General features: G+C 44.9%; 1 protein-coding gene across 1 annotated transcript in view; it reads left to right on the plus strand.

The window, feature by feature from the left end:
* Window positions 1-26,499, plus strand: part of FDXACB1 (ferredoxin-fold anticodon binding domain containing 1) — a 210,469-nt gene extending 183,970 nt beyond the window's left edge. Inside the window, exons 7-8 of the mRNA XM_086957173.1 lie at window positions 23,728-23,886; window positions 24,662-26,499. Coding sequence (XP_086813299.1) covers window positions 23,728-23,886; window positions 24,662-25,874 — 1,372 coding nt within the window. The 3' untranslated portion in view covers window positions 25,875-26,499. The remainder of the gene's footprint in view (window positions 1-23,727; window positions 23,887-24,661) is intronic.
* Window positions 26,500-26,872: the final 373 nt, after the last annotated feature.

The following is a 26,872-nucleotide window of genomic DNA, read 5'->3' on the forward strand; positions in this document are numbered from 1 at the left end:
AAGGTTTCGCTCACATGTTGTTGCAACTGTCGCTGCTCCATGTGGTGGTGGGACAGCTGAGCGGGCGGCTTCGGGAGAGCAGCTTTAAGGGTGGTTTTCCGCCGTGGGAAAGCTGCTCGCAGAGCGCAATGAATCACGGAGATGCCGGTGCAGCGTCATCTTCTGCTGACCATTTCACTGCTGAGCAACGGGACAACAAACTAATGAGGAAGGCTGAGCTGAAAGTTCCTCTGGACTTTCCCTTAGAGGAGGCAGCTGCCTTTGACGGTAAGGGAAAACGTTCAGTGTTTTATGTCCCGACATGTCCGGCTTTCGCCATGGGCGTGCCTAAAGGTGCCTGCTTTGCACACTCGGACTGTTTTTTTTTTTGCCTACGTTTCTTCCAAATACAACAATTTCACTTACCTTGTCTATGTGTGTGTGTTTCCTGTGCAACAACTGACACAACGCACACATGTAAATTGTCAATAGTAGAAGGAGACTGCAACTAATCCCTTTTCAGTCAGCATTTGTCACTTTTCCAAGTACAGTTGAAATGCCTGTGAATCCGTTGCCGGTGGCTTGTGAAGTGAAGTGTCTCATGGGTGCGGTTGATGACGTATGGAATTGTTTACCCAAATAACTACTATTAAGAACGTTTAGTTGGTACAAGTTACTTTTTGTAACTGCCTATTTATGTTTATTATAATGCCTTTCACTCAGTTACATTAGTTGTTTTTTTAGATAGTAGTGTATATTGTTAATTGTGCGGCTGAGCATGTAGCTTAGTATAATAATAATGATAAAAACATAAAATACTTCAGAATGTGGTTGTAGGCAGTTGTATAGTTTTAGCAATTACATTTGTTGAAAGTAAGGTCACCTCACGTCCCAGGTTTACCCCGACAGTTCAGTTTTTTTGTTGACTAACTCAACCTCCACACAGTTTTTTTTAATTACACCTGATAAATATCCCTATTCCCAGTACATTGTTATCCTGGGTTCTTATGTCAACAAAAGCGGTCACTTGTAGTTTTTCAGTGCGCCTGCGTCTATTGGTCTACAGTGCCATGTTAAGGCTGATTGTTTCTGCCCATACATGTCTAACAGCCTTCATCAGGACCTAGAAGATAACTAGGGTCTCTCCTTCCTTTTTTATTTATTTAAGAAATCTGCTCGAGGTTCTGATATCTGCATATATTATCTACTTCATTCATGCATACAAACTGCAGTAGTTTTAGTAATTGGAACTGCCAGAGCCTGAACTTGATTCACATTGATAATGGTATTGATCTGCTAACCATACATACCCCTGGGCATTTCTGTATTAGTGTCAGCGTGTGTCAGTATTCGGACATTTCTTCTCCTCCCCTAGGACATTTCTAGAGAGAATCCTTATACTACCCAGTATGTTGCTCAAGGCCCTCTGCGGATCAGTACTGAGTAGCTGAAGCATGGCTGCCTGTGTAGGGCTGAATATGAATTTCACGCCAACCTGATTTTCAGTATTTAGATCTTTATATGTTCTACTGATGTTAAGTGTTTTTGTAGTACCTTAACTGCTTGAGAACGATTTTCTGAATTTCTTACTCATATTGTTGGCATTGGATGCATGTGGTTTTTTTTCCCAGCGTAAGTGCTCTGAGATTAAACATGTGGGAGTTTTCTAGGGGTCTTCATTCATTTTGACTTTCTATCTTTTAAATTGTTTCCATGAAACTCAGCGGATTAGTTTTATTTTTTTCATTACAAAGAAGCTCTAACTTTACTAAAACAGTAACATGCAATTTAAAAGCACCTGCTGCAGAGTTCCTTGTAAATCCAGGTTTCAGGCAGCAATAAAAATGTCATGATAACTTGTGATTAATGTTCCTGATAGAGAGAGATCAGAGGTTTGTCTAGTAGCAGGTTTGACTCACCATAAAGTAGTGCAAAGAACAGATCAGTGTTTGGGTGGATATCTGAGCGGATTCGTAAAGCCAGCCTTTACCAGCACTATAAAGCAAATGAAATGTATGTGAGAGAGGGCCTAAGGGAAGCTGAGGTCCACTTTTTACCCGGTGGTAATGATGGAATCAGAGGAGGAGGTGGGGGAAGGGGGACACGGGGGTGTTAAAAAAGTATGTCGCACCGGGCAGCACCACTGCTAAAGCTGGCCCTGTTTCTAGCTCAAGCGGCACCGGCACCTGTAGTCTAAAGATAATACCTCTGCCTCAAGTGAAGTACTCTGGTACCCAAGGATGACTAGCAAACAATATTATTCACAACGTTGCTTACTATTCAGCAACATTTGACAGTTTGCAAATCATCTTTATACACCAATTCAGAGTTTGCTAACAAATTAATGCAACACATTGTCATATACAATGCCAATAGCTCAAACTTTAATGCTGCGAGACCTATTGCATTGTAAATGCTTGTTTAAATTGGCAATAGCATCTAAGCGCAGGGCTCTCCCAAGTAATTATTAAGATATTGACCAGGATGCAGTATTGCCTTTGGCTGCATCTCAAGTCCTCTGGCTTCTATACCTCCTGTTAGTAACTACCTTGGAGTGTTTTCCATTTTTAGGTCGAGCCTAGAGCAGCGCATGTGCTGCTTGCTCGACTTTTAGTAAAGGGGTGAAAAAAAAGGGCTACCAGATGCTGCCATGGCTGGCCTAGAGCTTGAGTGCATGTGCACGGGCGCGCGCTTTGCGTGCCTCTCTCCGCGCTTCATTTCCCTCCCCCACCACAGATCTCGTCACTCTGCTGGCCTCATTAAGTGCATCACGATCACGATCACTTTCACTTTGGCACACAACTCCCGGGCTTCTCTTGCGTTTCTTCCCCCACTGTTCTTCCTTTAATTCCGGCTTCAGGGTCAGCTCTTGTTTTCTCTTTCCTACCATTCCCCGTACTTCTCTTCACCTACTGCTTCTCCCTACCAATAGGTCTCGCATTTGGGGACCTTATAAGTGCGTAGCCATGCAACATTTGATGTTGTGGCACCAAGGATATTGTGCTGCATAACTAAACACTTATAAGGGCCCAAAGGCGAGACCGATTGGCTATGCCAATGCTTGTTGAGTAAGTTGCTCAGGTGTTCACCTGCAAATGGAACTTCTTCACAGTTCTTAGAATCGTACGAGTGCCGATGCCTAATGAATAGTGCAGGACAAGTATGGTCTCAAGGGACCCTTTGAATCTATTTTGCTTTGGTGATTATGTATTGATTTCAGGCCTTTATTATGTAAAATAGGTAGAGAATTCCAGAACTCAACAGAAGTAGGTGAAAGTCTGCCACTATGTACAGTTTTTGCTGTTTTGTTCAGCAGTGATGTCTAGAGTTTCACAAAACATTATCTTTTTTTTAAAGTGGTGATTTACTTGTTTTTCCTTCCAGTTCTACTGACCAGTGTTATGTAATGTCTTCTTAAATACTTCCCCACTCTCCAAATGTTTGGTAATGGGATCAATTCAGGAGATATAGAAATAAAAGTGGTGACGAGAAAGGCCTTTATTTTCTTGCTGAGTTGGAGATGGTTCTAAGTTTTCATTAGATTCTCGTGTATAGAACTGTGTGGGCCATAACTAAATGGCACTCCCAACCCACTTGGAACTTCTGCAATCTGTGGCGTTTAATAACCAATCAGATGTACAAATAAGCCTGTCATTATAATTATCCCAGGGACCTAACTGCCAAGAGTGACAAGATAGTACTGTGTAGCCAAGTGAACAATTCAAAGCTATTTGAGATTGAGCATTTTTGTCACTTTACTTGAGGAAAAACTGGAGACTTGTACTGTGTCATGAGTATGTCTGGTTCCATCTGGACAAGTGTTGAGCAGGTTGTTTGGACCAAGTAAAGACTAGAAAAGGTGTTTGTATTTATATGGTGCAAACCTTGCTAGATAGTAACGGAGCACAGTACATAAAGGAGTGATGTTCATCATTTGCCATTCACATTATGATATTTCACATATTTACAAATGCATTACTTTTTGTACGTAGCTACATTTTTAGGATCAGGGCGATTAAGCGATATGCCCAAAATCACAGAAATTGCAGTTAAGTGCCAAAGATGGGATTAGAACCCAGACCAGACCATTAGGATCCAAATATTCAACTTAGCCAGTCGGCTACATCTGCTCCCCTTGTTTTTCAGAGTTGTAACTTTGCAGCCCTTATGTAAAGATACCAGGGGTGTGTACAACCAAACTATAGTGGCAGTCTGAGAGTGAAAGTAGTGCACAAATATGGATGAAAACGTTTAACACTACCCCAATTAGGCCATTAAATGAAATTTATTGAACAAACTCCCAGCTTCAAGATCTTGTAAACCCCCATGGGAGAACGGGTCAAGTCGGTATCCAAACGGCAAGTATGTTATTACTCCCAAAAACCTTAATCTCTGTTATGCAGTCTTTATGAACAGAGACTTTGTCCATTCTTGAATGATAACAACACTAAAATACAAAGGCTCAGGGATTGCAGTGCGTTTTCCACTGATTTGAAATACTATCTGACCATCTTCTGCATCTCACAAAAAATACAGACATTTCAGAGATAAGGTCTGTTAAATAGAAAGAAAGGATAAACATTGAACAGATTGGCATCGAGGGATGAATTCAGCAAAACACTATATGCAACATGTTGATGGAAGATGAAAATGGGGGGGGGGGGGGGGGGGGGTAACAATGTATTTGTCAATCTATGGAAAAAAAACTAAAGTCTAACTTAGGTAATAGCTCCTGTTTGATGCAGATACTGTGTCACTTAAATCCTTAAGATGACTGATGTTCCCTGCATAGAAGTATGATTTTCACTAGAGTAGCACTTAAAAAGGAGCTGCATAACCCACAAAAATTAAAGGAAAATGGTTTGAAAGATTTTAGTCCCCTAGTTTGGTCAAATTTGGCAAAATATACTTGTGCAATATACTTCTATTTTAATGTTTCAGATGTCACAATAACAAAACATTGGTGTACAGTTCAGTTAAGTACAACCAAGGTCTCAAAATAAAGAAAAAAACCTTTGTGCTAATACACCTGTTGAGAGATGAGCAACAAACAAGGAATTTTATTAGATTTATATATCCCATATGAAATGTGGTGTTAATCATTTTTATCCTAATCAAAAGGTATGGCTGAAATACTGTAGAATGCGTTTTTTTTTTTGGTTTGTAAAATACGAGATGTGCCACTAATCGAGCCAACAAACTGTCCGTATTGTTTATAATGTTTGTATATTTTTAATGTCAGGAAGTTCGGAGTGTAATTAGAGAAGTAATAATATGTTTGAGGCATGTGTAGCTGTAGATACACCTACTTTGAATACTCCTGCCATTTAGTGTTGGATCCAGATGTGTGAAAGTTGTTTTTCTTCGAAGAAACTTTTCGAATCACAACTTTGAGTGACTCCTGCTCTTGGTGATAATGCGCATGGGCATCGCCTCCATCGTTAGATTGTTTTCTTTTTGCTGTCAGGTTTGGACTTGTGTGCTTGCAATCCGAGCCGAGACATTAGTGTGCTTGTTTCAGTTTGTTTTACATCAGTATTGTTTCGATAGCGCTTTGCCACACTGCTTATCGAGGAAAGCTTAATCGCTCATCAATTCCACACACTTCCATCGCGGCCCCAACAGGGCCTCGTCATTCTGGGCAATCATATTCGCTCTACACCAGGTTCTCCAGTGAATGCCCTGCTAGTGATGGAACAAACGCCCGTCTGTTACTGACCCCACTGAAACGTGAAATATCCACAGACCAACTCACATCAGGTCTTTAATCTGTTTCTGTCACCGGAACACAAAAAAGCAGATTGTGAGGCCTGTAGCTCCCTCCACTCGAAGAAAACACTCTGAGACCATCAAGCATGTCAGCTCGAAATGCACTGTTGGAACATTGAGGACACTCCTGACATCTTTGCCCATGAAGACTTTGGTTAAGAGGAAAAACAATACCCTATAGTTTCCGTAGCAGAAGAAGAGGCATTCTCCGTTGGGGCAGTTCGATTCCGTACCTGAAGTCTACTTCAAGATGGCGGATGGGACACTGGCTCCTCAGTCCGTGAGTACGATATCCCGTCCCTCTACCCTGTCTTAAACATTTGAAAAAACACACAGCCCCTCTTGATCAAGAGGCCCTTGAACCACCACTGCCTCTTGGCCATGGTCTGCATCACTCAACTGGTTCAGATGCCTCGCTGTCCGGCTCTGCGCTAAAACACCAACTGAAGCCGAAGCCTTTGGTGCCAACCGCCCCGCGAACCAGCTGCCCACCGGTGCCTAGCCACTCATCGACATCCACTGCTTCGACGCGGAGTGAAACTTCGGTGCCGAAACTCAATCACAGCTTGGATTCAAAAGCTTCTAAGCCTGCTCCGAAACCACATACCAGCAAATCAGTGGAGCTTATCCTCCGCACTCTTTTGAAGATCTCCTAGATATCTGAAATCAGGGATTCCCTGCTAATGGTATAAGTGGACACTTTGCTGGGGATGACACCTTTGGGACACCACCACATAATGACCCCTGGTACGCTTAACACCCTCCAGGAGACACTGACCCTGATTTATATTCTTTCCATCCCCTCCTGATGATTCCACTACTTATCTGGATCTAATATATAGGGCTGCTACCTTTCATGACGTCCAGCTCCACAAGGAACCCTCCATTTTCTCATTGAGACCCTCTCATCTACCCATACTGCCCCTCAGTACTTGCCCATGCTAAAAGGCATGTTACGCCGCATTGAGGATATTTTCCACACAAGACCTAGGACACAGAACATTGAGAGACCGACAACTCTGTGGATCTACCTCCGGTTACTGGTCACCATCCATGTGGATCATGTAGTGTTTGTCCCCAGACCAGCAAAACCAACTCGATAGATCTAGGGACAGGGAGGACCTGGACTCTTAGAAAACACACAAATTGTAACACAGAAAATGTCATTTACATGATCACTTGTCCATGTTCCCTCAGATACATTGGATACACTACACGCAAAATTAAATTAAGAATTGGGGAACATAAGAGCACCATCCGGTGTCACAAACAGGCGACAAAACTTACCAGTCATTTTCTGAATTGCAAACATACAGCAGATGAAATGAGATGGGTTGTTCTAGAACATCCTTCTATTCCCTCTCATATAAGTGATGTATCTAAATTCCTTTTCAAAAAAGAACAGAAGTGGGTTTTCCAGCTCCAAACTGATTCTAAGGGGCTTAACGATGATATACCGTGGACGTCTTTATAACTGACATCTGTTTTCAATCGTTTATCAAGATACTGTACTGTACACAATCTTCTGCCTTAAATCATATTTGATCTTCTCTTTAAGGCATTGAATAATAATATATCTGTATTCCCATAACACAGTGTCACAACTCCAGTAGTAACTATTCTACTACACAGGTATATTAGTGTATTATATCCTGAGTCCACCTATGTCCACCATTTATATATGAGCTCTCACTCTTACCCCTTTAATTTGCGAAGAAGCCCTTTTATTTGCGATGGGCATAATGAGGGTATAATACTACATGCAGTATGCGAGACCACTCGATGTCTAGAAACCTTAAGCTCATCTCTGTACTATCTTATGAGCTTATCTGTCCTAATCACCATCTATTTTAACATTAGGTTTGAAATACATGTAGCGCACAAACCTATTCATCTTTAACCCAGTTCACCGCAATCCTCATGTATTTTCACACTATTAGACTGCAGCGCGCTATTCATTTTAATACCAAGCGCCGCCACAGGAGCCAGCACGCTTGCGCGACTCCCTCGCTCTATCTAATACACTAGCGCCGCTAGTACAGCCAGCGCGCATGCGCGAGCCTTGCTATTCTTTCGCGCATGCGCACCATGCTTTGCTGCTCCGCGCATGTGCCGGCGTTAGACAGCAGCGAACTACACGCATGCACGAGCGCGTAGAAGCATTAACACGGCCCCCTTGCACAGCTGATTGCTGACGCATGCGCAGTAGCCGCGCGATATTTTCCCACTCCTCGGCCAGCTGTAATCAATTACCTCACGAACTCTGGTATATAAGGAGCAGTCAGGGGCATTTCTAACTACCTCCACTCCTGCTCGGACGCTGGCCTTCGAGGTACCGACGGACAGGTAGGGCTCCTCGACCACATCACCTTACAAGTAGGGAGCTGTGCCTTTCTCCAGTGCTCTTAAGATTTGGATACTTGGCTCATATGCAACAACTTATTAGAGCCTAAACTAATTTGTCTCAGAGCCACCAGGCTCTTGGTTAACATTTCCTCCATCAGACTGAGAGGATGTCTTTCCTAAGTGGAGTTATTTTAGCTCTAATTTTTGTAAAAAATTGGATTTTGCATTATAATCATTGCCATCTCTATGCTTAGTCATTACCATGCTCTCCTTTGGGGTTGAGTCTCCTTTTTTAATCAACTGGTATTAGTTAGTAAATAGTTTTGGATCAGTTAAGTATGATTACTGTGTACCTTAAAAAGCTTTTGAGGTCCTTCAATACTTTTCCATTTCTGACAGAGCGGGGCCTCCTTCTTCCCGAGTAGGTGCCGGGTGAGGTGAGGTGTTTTCCCACAGAACGCTGGATGAGTGATAACTTACAGCTAAATGTTTAATTCCTAAAAATTTAAGGGACTATAATCAGGAGAATTGTATAACTTCTGAAGGACGTAGAGAATCTCTCTGTCGCTTTGCCAGTTTTTGTTGTGTTGTGTTTTAATCACCAATATACCACATGCGTACCTCACACTTTGTTGCTTTCTTTCACTCTAGGAAAATCAAGAATAGTTGGATAACTACCTTTGAACATTTGGGCTCAAAGTTCTGGTAGGATTAATCCATATTGTCTACACACTGATTTTTCACATAATGCAGATGCCTAACATCAATAGGTCCTGAAGAAAGCTTGGACTCCTGGTCCACATAAGCTGAAACATGTCGACCTCTATGCACTGCGCCATTATGTAGTTATTCTTTCAGACTATAGGGCGCACCTTTTAACCTTGACCCTGAGATAATACCTAATAAACATATTTTTTGTCTCAGGAGCCAATTTTATGTATATTTCACCTTTCTTTTTCACGAGCACTGCACTCCATCAGTCCTTCCTTTGAAATACTGTGGTTTGGAAAAGTAATTTTCAAAATCCATCTCCGCATCATTACCAGGTGCGCTGGGAGAGATCTGGGTTTATGACATGTATCCCACATGACGATACTCCACCATAAAGGGTGAGCTGATGGGAATTTTTTCCAACCCAGCATTATCATTGTGATGACATGTTGGTTTAGCGGTTTTTTGGCGCGACACAACACACAGGCAATTATTAGGACCAGGTAACTCTTGTGTGTTTTTTCAATTGATATTTTCAAAGACCCTGTTAGGGCTAGAATAATAAAACAATGGGTTGATAAAAAATGTAAGGCCTCTCCATCAGATCCCATATGCGTTAGGAGACAAGTACCACCAGACTCACTAGAGTTCATCACTGCTCATAAGCGTGCAAATTCACAAGCTACCGGCGACGACCTCCTGGCTTACAAATACAGCAAGCGGATTGATGCAGTAAGGAAAAGGTTTGCAGCACAATCTGCAAACCATTGGCATATTGCCAATTCAATGGGTTTACTTGCTCGCTATGACCATACGTACTGGGACGAAATGGAGGAGCTCCTCCACTATATCCTAGATGAGCATAGAAAATGAGTGCTAGAACTTGTCTCAGAGGGCAAGATAATTTCAAATACGTTCATCTATCCGTGGGGCCCTAGGCTCTGCTGACACTACAGCTAAAGGCATCAATACAAGGGGCGTGGTTTCGCCGAGCTGCAGAATGGCTGCTTGTTAGAGCAGCTACGCCGGCTGAAGCGGTATAAATCCGTCATTATCCAACATGACATGCTAGATCTTGAACCTGTGCTGCGGAGATGCTGTGGACAATGACCAGCTAACGTATTGAGCCAGTAAATAAATAATACTTGCCGCAACAAAGACGAGCGCAGCGGCGCTGCTGAGACGCGGCCTCCAGCCCCATCTGCACATGTGAAGCCGGGACCTGGATTTGTGACTGCCCCCAGAAGGCGTGACTGGGACGCCGGCGGGCAGGTGGCGAGGTTGCATTGGAGGTGAGGAGCGGCATCGGCGGGTTCAGATCCGGACACTAGCGCTGACCGAGGCTGTGGGAGGCGGGAGGCGGGGGCCGGAGGCCCTAATCTGATGTGAGTGGGCTGATAGTGGAGCTGCTGGACCAGGGCTCTGGTGCGGTGCGCGGAGACCTTGAGGTTTGTCTCGCGCTCCGCCGTGACTGAAGTGCGGCAGACGCGGTCGGCGAGAGAGACGCTGTCGCGAACAACAGCGATCGGAGCAGGAGCGCCCTGTCTCCTGTGACTGCTGGTGCGGCGGGTCCCCGCGCTCCGATCATCATTGGCGGGGGAATCGGAGGGATACCCGCCGAGCCGCCATTTTGTGTGGAGCAGCCGAGACTCACGCAACATGCCTGACTGGTGGTGGGGGCCTCCCTGACTGGGTGGCATATGGTGGTGAGAGCCTGGAGATCCCGATGCACAGTGGGGTATGCTGTGGCCATAGGCTGTGCTCCGCAAGAGCTGGCTACGTTCACCTCTTCTCTCTGGATAAGCGAGGTGTTTGTCGAGATCTGAGCGAGGAGGGCACGCTGATGGTGAGTAGGGGCCGAAGACCCCCCTTCAAAGAGAGTGGAGAGACCTCGATTCAATATCATAGCCACCACTGTTGCGCAAGCACAAACCTGGTAGCCTATACCTAGCTAGGATCAAGCTGCATAGTCACAAGCCTGTGACCTGTTGGGTGGCGATCTGCGGCTGCAAAAGCAGTAACAGCAGTGCACAAATCAAACTAACTGTAATTTTCCAAAAATGCGTGCTTGAGATGCAGCCCCATAAGTGAGTAACAGGACCCACAAAGGTAGTCATAGGTAGCTAAGACTTTGGTGACTGCACTGGAACTATTACTCCTATAGCGCAATCGTTGCTGCACAGGGCGAGAAGTCACTGACTACATTAACTCCGCCACCATCATTATAAAGTGCACCCCAGCGTGTGTGTGGAACCGTCATGGGGAAACCTGACACACGCCAGCCTAAGCTCAACTTTGATAAGAGAGCCAACAAAGCCGCGGTCACCGACATCGGACCGCAGGAACAGCCCGCAGGAACTACAACGACCGCACCGCCTGAAGATGATAGAACAATGTTTAAAGAACTGAAAACCAGCCTTCAGGGGATAGATTCCAAAATGGATTCCTTGGCTGAAAGAATGAACAGAATCACCCATTGTGTAGAAAAACAAGAAGATCGTGTGAGCGTGCTGGAGACTAGGATCACGGAAACAGAGGAAGGCCAGACGGAGATGGACAAGAAGCTGTGGGGGATGGATGGGGTGCTGCAACTAATAAAACAAAAGAACGAAGATTTAGAAGCGAGATCGAGGAGGACCAATGTCCGTATTACTGGGGTTGCGGAAACTACGGACATCCAAAACATGGATAGGTATATAGAGGAGATGATGCAAGATCTTTTTGGACAGGACCTCTCCGCCATGTCCTCAGGTATGACTCTAACGCGCTGCTCTCAGTGCGCCCCACAATGGCTACCTATACCTGCAAGTGTCACTTTCCCACTGACTGTCTTTGGGGCCCTTTTTCATGCCGCTTCTGCAAATGGTCCTCCCTGGGATCTTCTAGCGTAATTTCCTGCCCACTCCCCTCACCCTCACACAAGCCTATTACCTTTAATTGTGGACTCATTAATGCTAGATCCTTAGCTTGTCATGGACAAGATATCCACGACCTCATTCTTTCTCATGACCTCGATGCCCTATTCATCACTGAATCCTGGCTAAATGATGCGTCCAACCCCGATCTGTCTACCGCTCTCCCCCCTGATTTTACCATTCACAGGCGGGATAGACTTGGTGGCAGGGGAGGAGGGATAGCCATCATCGTCAAGAAATCATTTATATGCCACACATTCGATTTGGCCTCTCTCAAAGACTGTGAGGGCATAGGCTTCATGGTACAAATCAACCCCTCCTCCTCTTTTACAGGAGGACTCGTCTACCGACCCCCTGGGAACGCCACAACTTTTTTGGACTCCCTTGACGAGACTTTGGGATCACTTATGACCCACTACCCCACTTTCACCCTTCTTGGTGATTTTAATCTTCATTTGGAATCCCACACAGACCCTCACACCTCTAATTTCCAACAGTCACTCGATATTTTCGGCCTCTCACAACTGGTCACCCCCCCTACACACCGGGCCAGCCACACGCTAGACGGCATCTGCACTAATTCTGTTATTCTAACTGTTTCTCCTCCGATTCCACAAATATGGACTGATCACTGTTTCATTCCTTTCTCCATCAAGGCAAACCCTTTATCGCCACCGAACACTAAGTGTGCCCCCACCCCCTTTTCAACCAATTGGAAGAAAGTGGCCGAGCGCATCAAGTTGAACCCCCAGCCCCTTGCCCCTCCCCCTAATATCGTCGGAGACGTATCCCAAGATTCTAAAAACTTCCACTCATGGATTGACAGTGTGGTTTCTGTCTACTCCAATCCAATTAATCAAAAATCAGTTCCCCGCAAAAGAAAGCCCAATGCCCTTTGGTACACCCAGGCCCTCTCCGAATGTCATCTTAAGTGCAGGATCCTAGAAAGAGAGTGGAGGAAAATGTACGATCCTACTGCTAGATCCTTATACACCCTCAGAGGAAACAATACCTCTACAACATAAAAAAAGCCAAAAAGGATTTTTTTACCACAGCTATAGAGGAAGCTAATCAGAAACAACACACTATCTTTAATATAGTTAAGTCTTTCACCCACCCCAAGGCCCTTGCACTAGAAATCCCCCCATCTCAAACCCTCTGTGACCAAATTGCGGACTTTTTCATTGAGAAAATTAATAACATCCATAAGGATTTCCCCCCCCCCCAATAATCCACACACAAGATGCCGAGACCATTCCATCCTCCTTGTGTAATTTCACTACAGTCTCTCTGTCACAAACACAGAAGGCCATTATGACCTGCAGATCGGGAGCCCCCACGGACTCCTGCCCTCCGATCATTCTCCACCATCTCATTGAGGCTGTCAACCCATCAATCAATGCCATTGTTAACGAATCTCTCAATTCAGGCATTGTCCCCGCTGAATGGAAGAAGGCCATAGTCAAGCCTTTAATGAAAAAACAGAACAAATCCCCGACAGACCTATCAAACAAGCGCCCAATCTCCCTTCTCCCGGCACTTGGCAAAATCACTGAGCAGTTAGTTCACGAGGAATTAAAAGTCTTTGTGGAAAGCAATCACATTCTACTCCCACAGCAATCAGGTTTCCGCCCTGGCCACTCCACTGAAACCGCCTTGATTGAGCTATCGGATACCATTAAGTTCTTGCAGGATGAGGGAAAACAAGCTGTACTCATCCTGCTCGACTTAACTGCAGCATTCGACACCATCTCCCATGCCATCCTTATCAACAGAATGCGTGAGATTGGTGTGTTGGGTACTGCTTTAACATGGATTACATCATTCCTATCCAATAGATCACAAACTGTTTCTTTAGGTCCATTCCTCTCCGGCGAGAGACCCACAACATCTGGAGTGCCCCAGGGGTCCATCCTCAGCCCTCTTTTTTTCAATATATACATGGCCCCCCTCCTCTCACTGATTGAATCCCACGGAACCCTTGTAACTTCCTATGCTGACGACACCCAGCTTGTCGTCACCATAGATAAAAAGCACCCCGACGCTGCCCTCAGATTCCAGAATTGCCTCTCCCAAGTCTTTTCTTGGCTTAACCATAACCACCTTACGTGCAATAGCGCCAAAACTGAAATAATACCCTTGGGCAAAGACATTCTTTTTTCCCCAAATGATTGGTGGCCCCAAAACTCTGAAGCACCGCCTAGTGCGGTCTCCTCGGCCCGCAATCTCGGTGTCCAATTCGATTCGTCCCTCAGTTTTGACGACCATGTGCGCATTACTGCTGGGTGCTGCTTCAGTCTCATCAGACAACTGAAGACATTTTTTGACTTCCTTCCTATTTCAGCCAGGAAATCAGTTGCGGTGGCCTTGATCCTATCCCGGCTGGATTATTGTAATGGCCTTTTGGCAGGAATAAAAAAGTCTTCCCTTAAGAAACTGCAGAGTGTCCAACACGCAGCGGCCAGGCTTGTACTTAAACTTCCAAGAAGGTCCTCGGCCTCTGCAGCCCTCAATACTCTTCACTGGCTGCCCCTCCACAAAAGAATTCTTTTCAAGCTTCTTGTCACTGTCTTCAAAGCCACCAGGAACACTGGCCCTTCCTATCTGACCACGCGCTTTTCGCGCTATATTCCATCGCGCTGCTTGAGGTCATCAGGAGCCAATTTGGTTTCTGTCCCTCGAATAAAGCTAAAAACGAGAGGGGGTAAAACCTTCTCATTCTTGGCGGCTAGGGCATGGAACGGTCTCCCCCTCAACCTTAGACACGCTCCCACTGAAACCCTTTTCAGGAAACTCTTGAAGACCTGGATTTTCTCTCAGCCTAATTCATCGGTCCTCGCAGCCATCTGATCTACGCCTCGCCATGCGGGTTTCTCTGTTTTGCTCAGCGCCAAGATGCTCCTTCCGGAGCGATAGATGCGCTATACAAATTTCAATAAATATCAAATATCAAAATGTTCCTAATTGAATGTGCACACTGTACGTTGGGTCTGCGACCGAAACCTGGAGCTCCGGCGCGACCGATCCTGGCGAGAATACTATATTACAGAGATAGAGATACGATCTTGCTGCTCGCTAGGGAGAGAGGCGCTATTCAGTACAAGGGCAACAACATAGCGTTATACCTGGACTTCACGCTGCAGGTGCAAGCCGCTCGCAGAGAGTATTTACCGGCAAAGAAAATATTCCAACAGATCTTCACCAGATATGCCCTAATCTACCCGGCCAAATTGAGAGTTCAGAGTCAAGGAAAACCCACCTTTTTCACATACGCTAAAGCCGCCCTGTCGTACGCAAAGCAGATGGCGCACAGACAACAAGCAACAGCGGCTGAATCACACACTGAAAGAACTTTGAGTGATAATGACTGAAGAGATGGACATGATCGATGGAAATGCTGATATGTGTGTGTATATAGTTCTCCATGATGTGTTAAACGGTGAAGTATTTCCGTGACTGTTGTAGCCCAATATGACTATCGAAGGGCGACCTACCCAATGATAAGCAGGAAGGGCTATATACTGCCAGGTTAGCTGGAAGTGCTTCAATTGTAGTGCGGATGGCTAGGACCGCACGTCCTATTTTCGGCCACCCTACCAAAAGAGTAGGGGAGAATTGCCGGCGAACTCATGCACACCCCCACAGGATGAGTCCCATGTGTTCACAACTGTGGACTGATAGGTTAAGGTTTTCGAAGATGGGGAGGGTGAAGTCACAACCTGATTGGGGGGTTGGTGTGGGTGGTGGGGGCTGGGTGTTAAGTTTTACAAGTTGAATCTGCTACATATTGCATTGAATAGTCTAAATGTATTCAAAATGTGTGACACAAGTGCACCACCTGGTCAAATAGGTCAAACCGTAGGTACTACATGCATACGACCATATCCTGATGTCATGTGCTCTAGCGCACCGAATACCCACGTAAAATCACTTAAATGCATATCCTGGAATATCAGAGTGCTAAATGATCGTAGAAAAGTGAGATTGGTCCAATTCTATCTATTGAGACGCGGGGTTGATATATGTCTACTACAAGAGACACATCTACCGGCGACGGCGGCAAGCACCCTCAGGAATACCAGATGGGGTGAGATAGTGGTAGCGGGCTATTCGACCTACTCTAGGGGAGTGGCCATTTTTATACGCAAGTGCATATAGTGGAAAACACACCATATGGTTGCAGATAAGGAGGGTAGATAAACCCTTTTACAGGGCACGTTATACAATACCCAGATGTTGATAGTGAACATATATGGCCCAAACACGGTCAGGCTGGAATTCTTCCAACATGTTTGTCAGAAGATACAGTCGCTAGGATCGGTGGCGATCCTTTGGGCTGGGGATTTCGAGTAGTATTATCAACCACGCTAGACAGACAAGGGGTGTCCTGAGAGCATCATCCTAGAGCCGCACAGACATTGTCAGATATTATACTAGACCTCCATTTGATTGACTCTTGTAGGGCAATACATCCAACTGTGAGGGAAGGCACATGCGTGACACATTACAGGGGATCATGGTCGAGATTAGATTTTTTGCTAGTGTCGAAGGATATTCATACTTGGTTCTTATATGCCACACATTACCCACGCACTTTCTCTGATCACACGCCTGCGGTGCTGATGTTGAAAATCCCTGAGCCATATATACAGCCGTTTGCCTGGAGGTTTCCATCGGGAGCACTGCTGGACCAGGTCTTTAGGGAGTACCTAAGGGAGAAAATAGAGGAATATTTTACGCTAAATGAGGGGCCGGTAGACTCGCCAGGAGTGCGCTGGGAGGCTTTCAAGGTGGTGATTAGGGGGAGATGCATAGCGCTAAAAATGGGGTTCTAAGGGACATCCGTAATACCCTGGGATGGCTGGAGCAAGAAATCGGGAAATTAAAGAGGGACTTCCAGACAAACCCCTCCCCTTCCAAAAATGCCCTGATCAGGTCAACATAGACAAAATTTCAGGAGGAGGCTGAGAGGGAAATGGCCTGCCTACATAAATATACCCAGGCTAGGCGGTATGGTGAGGGAGACAGGGCAGGGAAGACGCTGGCAGGCCTATTGCGCACTCGGAACTGAAGACAACTGACGGAGAGATGGCCAGGCGCCGCAAGATATTCTGACCACTATGTCCAGCTACTACCGCTGTCTCTATACATCTAATACGAAACCATCGGAGGAAAGCATAACAAATTATTTAAACACCGTAGCACTTGCGTGGTTCAATATTGGGGCCTGCGAATACATGGACTTACCGGTCACGGTGGAGGACATACGCCAAGTCATTAGTAGCATGCCGTCGGGTAAGGCTCCCGGAGCAGACGGCTTAGCGGCTGCCTTTTACAAGAAGTATGTTGATTTGCTCGCCCCGTCTATTACATGTGTACCAAGGAGCGATGGACACGGGCATACTCCCCACTACCCTAAGAGAGGCAACGATTATAGCCTTGCTGAAACCCGATAAAGATCCCACTTCCCCTGACTCATATAGGCCGTTGTAATTGATAAATCTCGACGCTAAGATATATGCAAAGCTCCTGGCAAATAGGTTACAGCCGATGCTCCCGCAGATCGCGCTTCCAGAACAATCCGGATTCATACCGGGGAGGTCGACTGCTCTCAATCTACGCACCCTATTCGAAACCCTACACTACTTGGCCCCTTATGTGCAGGTTTTGGCGGCATTGCTGGATGCCACCAAGGCCTTCGATTCATTGGAATGGAAATTCCTGTTTGTATTGTTGGCCCGGCTTTCATCGAACAAATTCAAATTTTATACGTAAACCCCACGGCGAGAGTGAGGATTAATGGTCAGGTATCGGAACTCTTTAATATTACATGTGGCACAAGGCAAGGTTACCCCCTCTTCGCCATTGCTTCCGAACCCTTGGCGGCGAGACTTAGCCAGCATCACACACACAGGAGCATGGGTTTCACATCCAGAGGGCTTTTAATCTTAATGTACGCAGACGACATGACTATATATATGGTTAACCCCAAAGACAACTTTAACGTAATAATGAGGGAATTGATTCAATATGGCGGCCTTACAGGGATCCAGATCAACTGGGCAAAATCCACGATACTAGTACTCACGGATGGGACTGATACATGTGATACTGACTATTCCATACAGTGGGTAGCATCTGAGACATGATACCTGGGTATTGTCATAAGTAGAACTATGCAGGAACTGTGGACAGCAAACTACGGGAGGGTCATAGACTGGATCGAAACCAAAGTGCAGAGATGGAAACGACTGCCGCTCACGCTACTGGGGCATATAGCAATTGTAAAAATGATCATATTACCAAAACTACTATACTTATTCGTAAATATTCCAATGCCACTCACTGTGCACTTCCTCAGACGACTCAGGACAGTGGTACTTGAGCTTGTATGGGCGGGCAAACAACCTTGCGTCTCCTGGAACTTGCTGAGGCTGCCCTTTGAACAAGGGGGATGTGTGCCCCTGATTTTGAACTATATAAATATAGTGAGCAGGCACAGTTTCTACACTTTTGGCAGCACCCAACACCGTATGAACCGCATTTAGCGATCGAGATGGAGTCGCTCTGACTCCACTGAATGTGGTGGTGTACAAAAGCTACAACCTCATCATGAATTTGACACTGTCGAAGCGACACGATGGGCATGGCGTGGTATAGCAAAAAGGGGAGGAGTCAAAGAATTATATGCACCATCTATTCCCATAGGGGGCAAACCGCTGTTATCTCCGTTGACAGATAAGGCGACTACCCTGCGGGCAGAGGCACACCAGTTGGTAAAGGGCAGCGATTTATATCCAGATGCCACTTTAACACTGCAACACATGTGCAGAGAGCCGACACCTTCAGTTTCGGACACATTACTATATTACCAAATTAGAGCAGCTTGCAAGGGACGCTATACTGAATACCCCTGAGAACCACAGGTTCTTCCGTCGCTAGTAAATATCTTGTCTAACCCCTCTCCAAAGAAACTGATCACACGCATCTATAGTACCACACAAAGTAAATCTCCAATAACGGCACACACTTCAAGGTTAGATTGTGAACGAGACATTGCAATAGCAATCACAGACAAACAATGGGAATATTGCTGCTCGCAGCTGGAGCATTTATCACCAAATTACAGATTCCGATTAATACACTTCAACTTTCTACATAGGGTGTACCGCACACCGGTACAGCTGTGCCGAATGGGCCTGTACGTTGACACTGCATGCTGGAGATGTGGACGCCAAGCTGCAACGTTCATACATTTGGCATGGACATGTGGACCGGTAGCGCAGTTTTGGTTGGAGATAGCGAGGCACAATGGGGATATTACTACTGTTCAGGTTCCACTCACACCACTGGTAGTGTTATTGGGATATGTCCAGGAGGTCCCAAAAGGATCTTGAAAACTGGTGGCAATGCTGCTGTTGCTGGCTAAACGCCAAGTGGGAATACACTGGAAGGGATCGCGACCACCCGCAGTCGCTGGTTGGTTACATGCAGTAACTTACTGTAAAGATCATTTGACCCGGTATTGGGAGCTGATGCCCAGCCGATCCAGGCCGGTAGATATTTGGGAACCATACGTTACATGGTTGGAGTCGGGGGGGTGTTGGTCATTGTTCAGACGTTGTCATGTGATGTGCATAACTTGGCATTGACCTAAGTGTGGAGACTGCCAGAGAGTTAGATGAAAGAGATTTCTGGATATCACCCCTAGACACGGGATGGGGGATGTTGTTGCAGGTACCAGTTATAAAGGTTGTCTATCAGAGGTAGCCAGACAGGCTGTGTGGCACTGGAAATGGACAGACTGATAGTGCTGTTAGCAGATGGGGTGAGGGAAGGGAGTTGTGCACAAGTTCACCAGTTTCTCAAAGGTTGACATTTGAAGGACTGAACTGGTCGCTATTTTTGGTCACTTGTTTTGCTGATGCTGATAAAGACGCATTTATATAGATTTTGCTTTGTTTCACATTCGCTGCCGGGCCCCCGGGATGTCGGCGTTTAAGCTGTGTATTTACCTATAATTTGATGACATTCCACACTGCCGGCCCCAGGGTTGTAGGCAGCTGTGTACAATTGACCAAATACAATAAACACCTTTTTAAACATTTAAACAAAAAAGGCATCAATACAAGCATCTTGCTTCAATGCCACACATGGCTGTGCATTTCTGGGTTCAAACCAAAAGTACATCAGAGTCTACATAACTTACCCTTTGACAAAGAGCATTTCTTTGGTCCCCAAGTTGAACCTCTAGACACAGAGGTGGCAAAATCAATGGTAGGCCTTCAAACAGCTACTCCTGTGGCTCCTTTCACCACTCCAACTATCGTGGAGGGTCCAAAACTACCACTTCAGAAACTTCCACCTCATACAAGCGTAGTCACAGCCAAAAATCCTCTCCAATAGGTTACTTTAGAGGCTGCTACAGGGGCAAAAATGCCTAAGGTAGAGGCAAGGGTGCTTCCCTACTTGATGGAACACCCACCACCAAACAATGACTTCCATCGCATCCCCCTGACCATATTACACCTGTCAGGGTCGTTTACAGGACTTTCTACCCACATGGCAATCAATAACATCAGACCAGGGGGTGTTGGACATTATCCAACATGGCTATTGTCACTGCGCACCCACAGGTTATCACTGGAGCATCAAACGCTCCGCGCTATACTTCATAATCCCTAAAAAAAGGGCAGATCTTCATTGCAAACTCTAGACCTAAGGCCCCTAAACAACTACATCCGGTCTGAGCACTTTCGTGTACTCAAGCTCCAAGACGTGATCCCACTTCTCCAAAAAGGCTAATTTCTGGCAGCACTCTAAACGACAACTATTTTCCATTTCAATACACCCAACGCATCACAAATACTTAAGATTTGGGATAGGAGGAAAACATTACCAATTCAAAGTCATCCCTTTTGGGATCCCTACTGCACCTCGGGTATTCCTCAAATGCCTAAGAGCGGTAGCAGCACATCTACACAGACAAAACATTTATGTATTCCCTTACCTGTATAACTGGCTTATCGAAGCCAGTACTCATAAATGCCAGCAACATGCTCAAGCCACCATAGAGCTGCTCCATCGCTTACACTTCAGCATCAATATCGCCAAATCTCACCTTCAACCTCTACAAATTCAACAGTATTTAGGAGCTATCCTAAACACACAAGTAGCATTAGCCTATACCAGTACTGCAAGATACCAACATTTTCAGACGATGACACCACGTTTTCAAACCAATCAACAACTCACAGTAAGAACAGTCATGCGGCTGCTAGGCATGACGGCTTCCTGCATTGCCATAGTACCCCATGCTTGATGACACATGTGTCCGTTACAGGAGTGCCTAATGCAACAATGGTCTCAGTCACAGGGTCAGTTAGAAGATCTAGTGTTGATAAACCGCTGTACATATCACTCTTTGCAGTGTTGGAACAAAAACACCCTCTTAACGGGGCAGCTTTTTCTAGACCCTTTTTCCCACATCATTCTGACAATGGACACCTCACTAACAGGCTGGAGTGCACATTTTGAGGATCTCACAGTACAGGGTCTCTGGGACGCCAGGCACTAGACTCTCCACATCAACTACCTAGAGCTTCATGCTGTTCACCTAGGATTGAAAGCATTCCTACCTCAACTAATAGGCAAGGTCCTATTCCGGACGGACAATTTGGCAGCCATGTACTACCTACGGAAAAGGGGGGGAAACTCTTCAGCTCTCGCACCTTTCTCAAACCATTTGGTGCTGGGCGCTACATGACAGCAATTATTTGTTAGTGGAATACCTTCCGTGAACAAACAGCTATTTTGCCGACCTCAGCAGGATGCGGCAACAAGTACATGAATGGGTACTCCACCCAAGTCCTCCTACCTTAAGTCCACAAGTGGGGATTGCCTCACATAGATCTGTTCTCAACCACAAACAACACAAAATGCCCAAACTTTGTCTCCAGAGTCCCACAACCACTATCCAAGGGCTATACTCTATGGAGGAATTTGTCTGGGATACTTGCCTTCACTTCTCTGCTTCACCCTCTCCTTCCGTTTCTGGTTGGGAAATTCAGGCAAACATCTCACACTCATAGTAGTAGCTCCCACGTGGGCCAGTCAGCACTCTTTCACAACCCTGCTAGACCTCTCAGTCGTTCCTCCAACAGAAGCTCCCCATCAGGCCGGACCATCTCATTCAGAACCATGGAGAAATAAAGCACTCAGATCCTAAGGCACTCAGCCTGACAATCTGGCTCCTGCGGTCATCGAATTTAGCTACCTCAATCTCCCACCAGAATGTATGTCCAATCTCAAAGAAGTATGTAGGCCTACCACAAGGACATGTTAGGCAGCTAAATGGAAAAGATTTGTTTTTTATTGTCATGCTAAACAACCAATCCCTTCAATGCCACGGGACAAAACGTTATTGGTTACCTACAGCATTTTCAGCTAGCTGGGCTCGCTTTCACATCCATCCGGTTACATCTTGGTGCAGTGGCTGCCTAGCTACAAAATAGACATCTGTCTTTATTCAAAGTATCAGTTATTAAAGCCTTCATGGAAGGTGTTAATTCCACCTGAGTTCCACCTGCATCTTCTTGGAAAATTAACATTGTTCTCACAAGGCTCATGGGTCCTCCATTCGAACCACTACATAATTACCCCCCCCCCTTACCCACCCATTTCTCTCTTGGAAGGTGGAATTTCTAATTGCCATCATATCACTTCGACGTGTTAGTGGGCTCCAGGCATTAACCTTAAAAGAACCCTTCTTCCCACTTCTTACCAACCCTAAATTCCTTCCAAAGGTTGTCTCCCACTTTCACAGCAATCAGTTGAGTTGTCAGTATTCTTTCCACAACCAGAGTCGGGTGCAGAAAGGGCTCTCCATACATTAGAAGTCAAAAGAGCCATTATGTACTACATTGACAGAACTAAAACCTTTCGGAAGACAAAACCAGTATTTGTTGTGTTCTCCCTTCCACACAAAAGAATGCTTATGTCCAAATCCAGAATCTCCAGAAAGATAGTTAAGTGCATTCAAACTTGTTACATTAAACCCAAAAGAACTTTACCTACACCCCCTAGAGCGCACTCTATTCGAAAAATAGAGGCTTCTATGACTTTCGTAGGGAGCATCTCACTAACTGACATATACAAAGCAGCTTAATTAAAGATTATTGTGTGGATGTTCTAGCATGCCAGCAAGCTAATGAAGGACAGGCTGTGCTATGTACACTCTTTCAAACAACAGCAACACCCACAGATTAGCCACCGCTTTGAGGATAACCGCTTTACAGTCTATACAAAACATGTGTATCTATAGCTACACATTCCCCAAATGGATTGTTACTTACCCTGTAAGCATCTGTCCGTGGCATGTAGTGCTGTAGATTCACATGCACTCACCCTCTTCCCTGGACCCCTGTAGCCGTTGCAGTTTCCTTTACCTTTTTGCTATCCATGGACATCTCTTTACTATGCTTACTTTACACTCCATTCTCACCCGCCTGTGGGAAAACAGTTTAATAATGGAGTTGATGCCCATGTGCATTATCACCAAGAAGAGGAGGACTCACTCCAACTCGTGACTCGAAAGACTTCTTTAAAGATAAACAACGTGCAGGCATCTGTATCCAACACTAGATGGTACGAACAGATGCTTACAGAGTAAGTAACATAATCCATATTCAGACAAATGAAAGCAGTGCTAGATAGCTCAGAAAAGAGAGATCACTGCATAGAATGTTTTGTTTAAAATGTGGGAACATTAGATATTATTGATTTTTCATTGACCGTTGACCTGAAATACTTCAGACATAAAAATGTGATGCTCAATCTAAAATCGCCACCGATGGCTACTTTTTTCTCTCGTTGAAGTTACTGGAAACCTGGTGAAGAGTTATGTTGGTGATACATGTCTTTGCAAGGGCTTTAACCTTAATTGTGTGATATTCAGTGCGCAGCAGGGGAGTGACTTTTCAAAATTGTTTCATTTTTTTTTTGCCAGAAGCCAAGAAAAACCTTTTCACGTTGAAGATGCTTTAGTTCACATTTTCACCCGGAGTTTGCCTCTTGAGGGCTCTGAACCTGCCAATGGTGCTGGGAAACTAATAAATAGGGAGGGTCCCTTCCTCCTGCCAGATGTGCTACTTGATAGAATTAGCAGGTGAGGCTGTTTTCAAAAGACATGTTGTTTCTGACTTATTTGAGAGGCATGGTGATTGGTGAGCTAAGGTCTACTTATCAAAGCTACCGTGAATAAATCTGCGTATTAACTTTTCAAATTATGTATATTAATTTTATAAAACGTAACATTCAGAGCTTATAATCTGATGTGTATTGCCCAGTGCTTAAAATGGAAAAATAGAAGTGCAGGTACTATCTGCTTGTTTCTGAGAAGTGCCGGTACTCTCTAATTAAAAGTATTACGTCACTCTTGAGAAGTGCCGGTACACTCTCCCTCAAAATAAAAAAAGTATCAGTACTACGTATCGGACAGTACTGCCCCATTTAAAGCACTGGTATTGTCTTGATACATGTACCGCTCAGAATATGAATTCTGCCTAACCTCTAATGGAATATAACTATAAAAACCTTCAGGTCAGTGCTGGTAACAGTATTACTATGTACAACATGCTACAAACAAATTCAGTGAAAGAAACTATACAAGGGAGGGGGGCCAGTCACATAGGTCTGTGCCATGCGTCCAATTCCCCTACACCTTAAATTGAGCTGAAATGATTTTTACAGGCAGTAGCTTGGTTGTATTGTTGCCATGGGAGTTAATAGCTTGAATCCTTCCATTTATACTTTTTATGTCCTGGCCTCCCCTGCATGTTGTTTGCTGCTAACTGATATTTGTTTCAATAGCTTTTTTGCTAACAATGTTAATACATAAAAACTTGCTTAAAAAATTCAATGCTTCCTTTTGTTTTTTACAGGAATTTTCTGGACATTAGTTCTCATCACCCAGTAAGGACATTCAGTGAACAACTCATCACGGCAATCAGCAGTGCCTTCCCTCTGCAGAAGGTTGAACTTCCTAATACTAGTTGCATCGAATCAGACAAATTCAAGTCAGCCCTCACCTGGAGCACAAGTGTCTCTGACTCTAGCTTGTTTTGGCTCTCAGTTGCCAAAGAACGGAGCATGTGCTTAGAACATGCCAAGAATGAGACGGACAGAGGTTTTCCTGCTCTTGCCTTCCATTACAGCCATTTTGTCTGTGAAGTTTGTGACACTAATGATCCAGCATTCATTTCAAGCCAAAACTGCTCTAAGGCCAGATTTTGCATGAGACCCTCTCTTACAGTTTGTGTTCAAGATCTCTGTCAAAGACCAGACTTTGTTCCAGAGAAGATCTATGTACTGAGTGGACCAGTTTTTAGGAGATGTCTGATTTCTACATGGACGATGCCAGTTTACCATGAAACTCTCTTCTTGTGTGGTTTGAGAAACGGCCCCGGAGGCTTTTCAGTTGAGCTTTTTATGGATACCATTTCGGCCTCCATTAAATCTGTTATGGACTCCATCTCCAAAGAGACAAAAGACAATCAAGATGAGCGGGAAATACATTATAGTCCTCCCTTTATTTCTTTCCATCAGCAGTTTAAGGAAGGTGATTATTCCATTTGCCTGGAAAGCAGATCTTTAGAGGCTGGTGAGAATGATCTGTGTGTAGGATTTATTACGACCGTTCCGCCAGAACAGCTGCCCTGTGACTCTGAGGTCTTGCTTGCTGTGCTAAATCTGGATGCATTGGTAATACGGATATTGGGAGTGCCAGACTGGCGCATGCTGTGGACGTATGATGGACGTTTTATAAGTCAGTTCCCATACGGGAAGCTCAAACTTTTCAGTAGCTTCTCCATGTACCCCCCTTCCTATGTTCATGATATTAGCTTCTGGGTGAATGATGAAGAGCAGTTCGATGAGGTAGAATTCCACACCCTTGTCAGACGGGTCTCAAAGGAATGTGTTACAGACATCCAGTTACTTGACCGCTTTCAGCATCACCAAACTGGGATGGTCAGTCTCTGTTACAGATTAATATACCAGTCCTGTGACAAAGCCCTGTCTGATGTGCAGGCATCCGCCATGCAGCTGCAGCTCAGACAGGAGCTGCAGATGCTCCTGCATGTCACTCTAAGGTAGATTTCTGTATATCTAGCTACAGACTAATACCATCTTTAGGATTTGACCAATGTCTATGGTGATACGTTTTGTAAAGCCCATTTAAAAACTCACTATCTTTTATACTGTTGTAGCATCTTTATCATACACATGTATTGAAGACTGCTTTGCATAAGTTCACAAAAAATGTGTCCTCTGAAAATAGACAAGTGATTTGCAAGGGCCTCTGAAATGCATTTTATGTATGTCTCTATATTATAAAATGGAACAGAAGGTGCTATGTTTTTTAAGGTGTTTAAAATAGTTTTTGTTCTTCAGAATATGTTTTAGGGAAGTCTTGTTTACCAGGAAAACCGAGTAACTTCACTGTAAGTACGATTTTGCCTTTTATTCATATCTGTGAATTCTCCTTGATTCTAATATCACCTGGAGGTTATTAAGAACGGAGTGCAATGTGGCATATTGTTAAAGCCTAGATTTATTTTAAAGCATATGAAGCAAGTTAGTTAGCGAATGGTTTCCACATGCGGGAAACACATGTCCTGTGGTTAAGATCCAATAGCAGTTCCTACAGAAACAATATGAAAATGCTATTCTTTTCACAAAAACATTCCTGTCACAGACTAATAATACATCTTATGATCAATCCATCGACTTGTTTCACGTTATTAATGCTGCCACAGATACCCCTTACTGCAAACAGGGAGACCCTCACTCCAAAGAACTTTGTTATTATCTCACTGGGTCTTTGTTGAGAAATTAAGATGCAGTAAGGGTTGATCAAGGCCGACTTCGATGGAGGGTGGGCCGGCTCCAGGGACCTGCTGAACAAAGAACCTTAAATCCTGGTTTGCCGAGCATTGCTAGGATCAGCATTAAAAATGTGTTGTGCAACCGAAGTGGTGCATCGGTACCGAGTTGTGGCGAGGCTGAAATATGAAGGCCAGCGTCCTCGTTGAGGATCCCGTCAACGGGGCTTGCAATGTGAAGTCCGCTGTTGAGGATGGGGTGCGCAGTCG

Source organism: Lissotriton vulgaris, chromosome 2_1, assembly GCF_964263255.1.
Source record: "Lissotriton vulgaris chromosome 2_1, aLisVul1.2, whole genome shotgun sequence".
In the NCBI taxonomy this organism is placed as follows: domain Eukaryota; kingdom Metazoa; phylum Chordata; class Amphibia; order Caudata; family Salamandridae; genus Lissotriton; species Lissotriton vulgaris.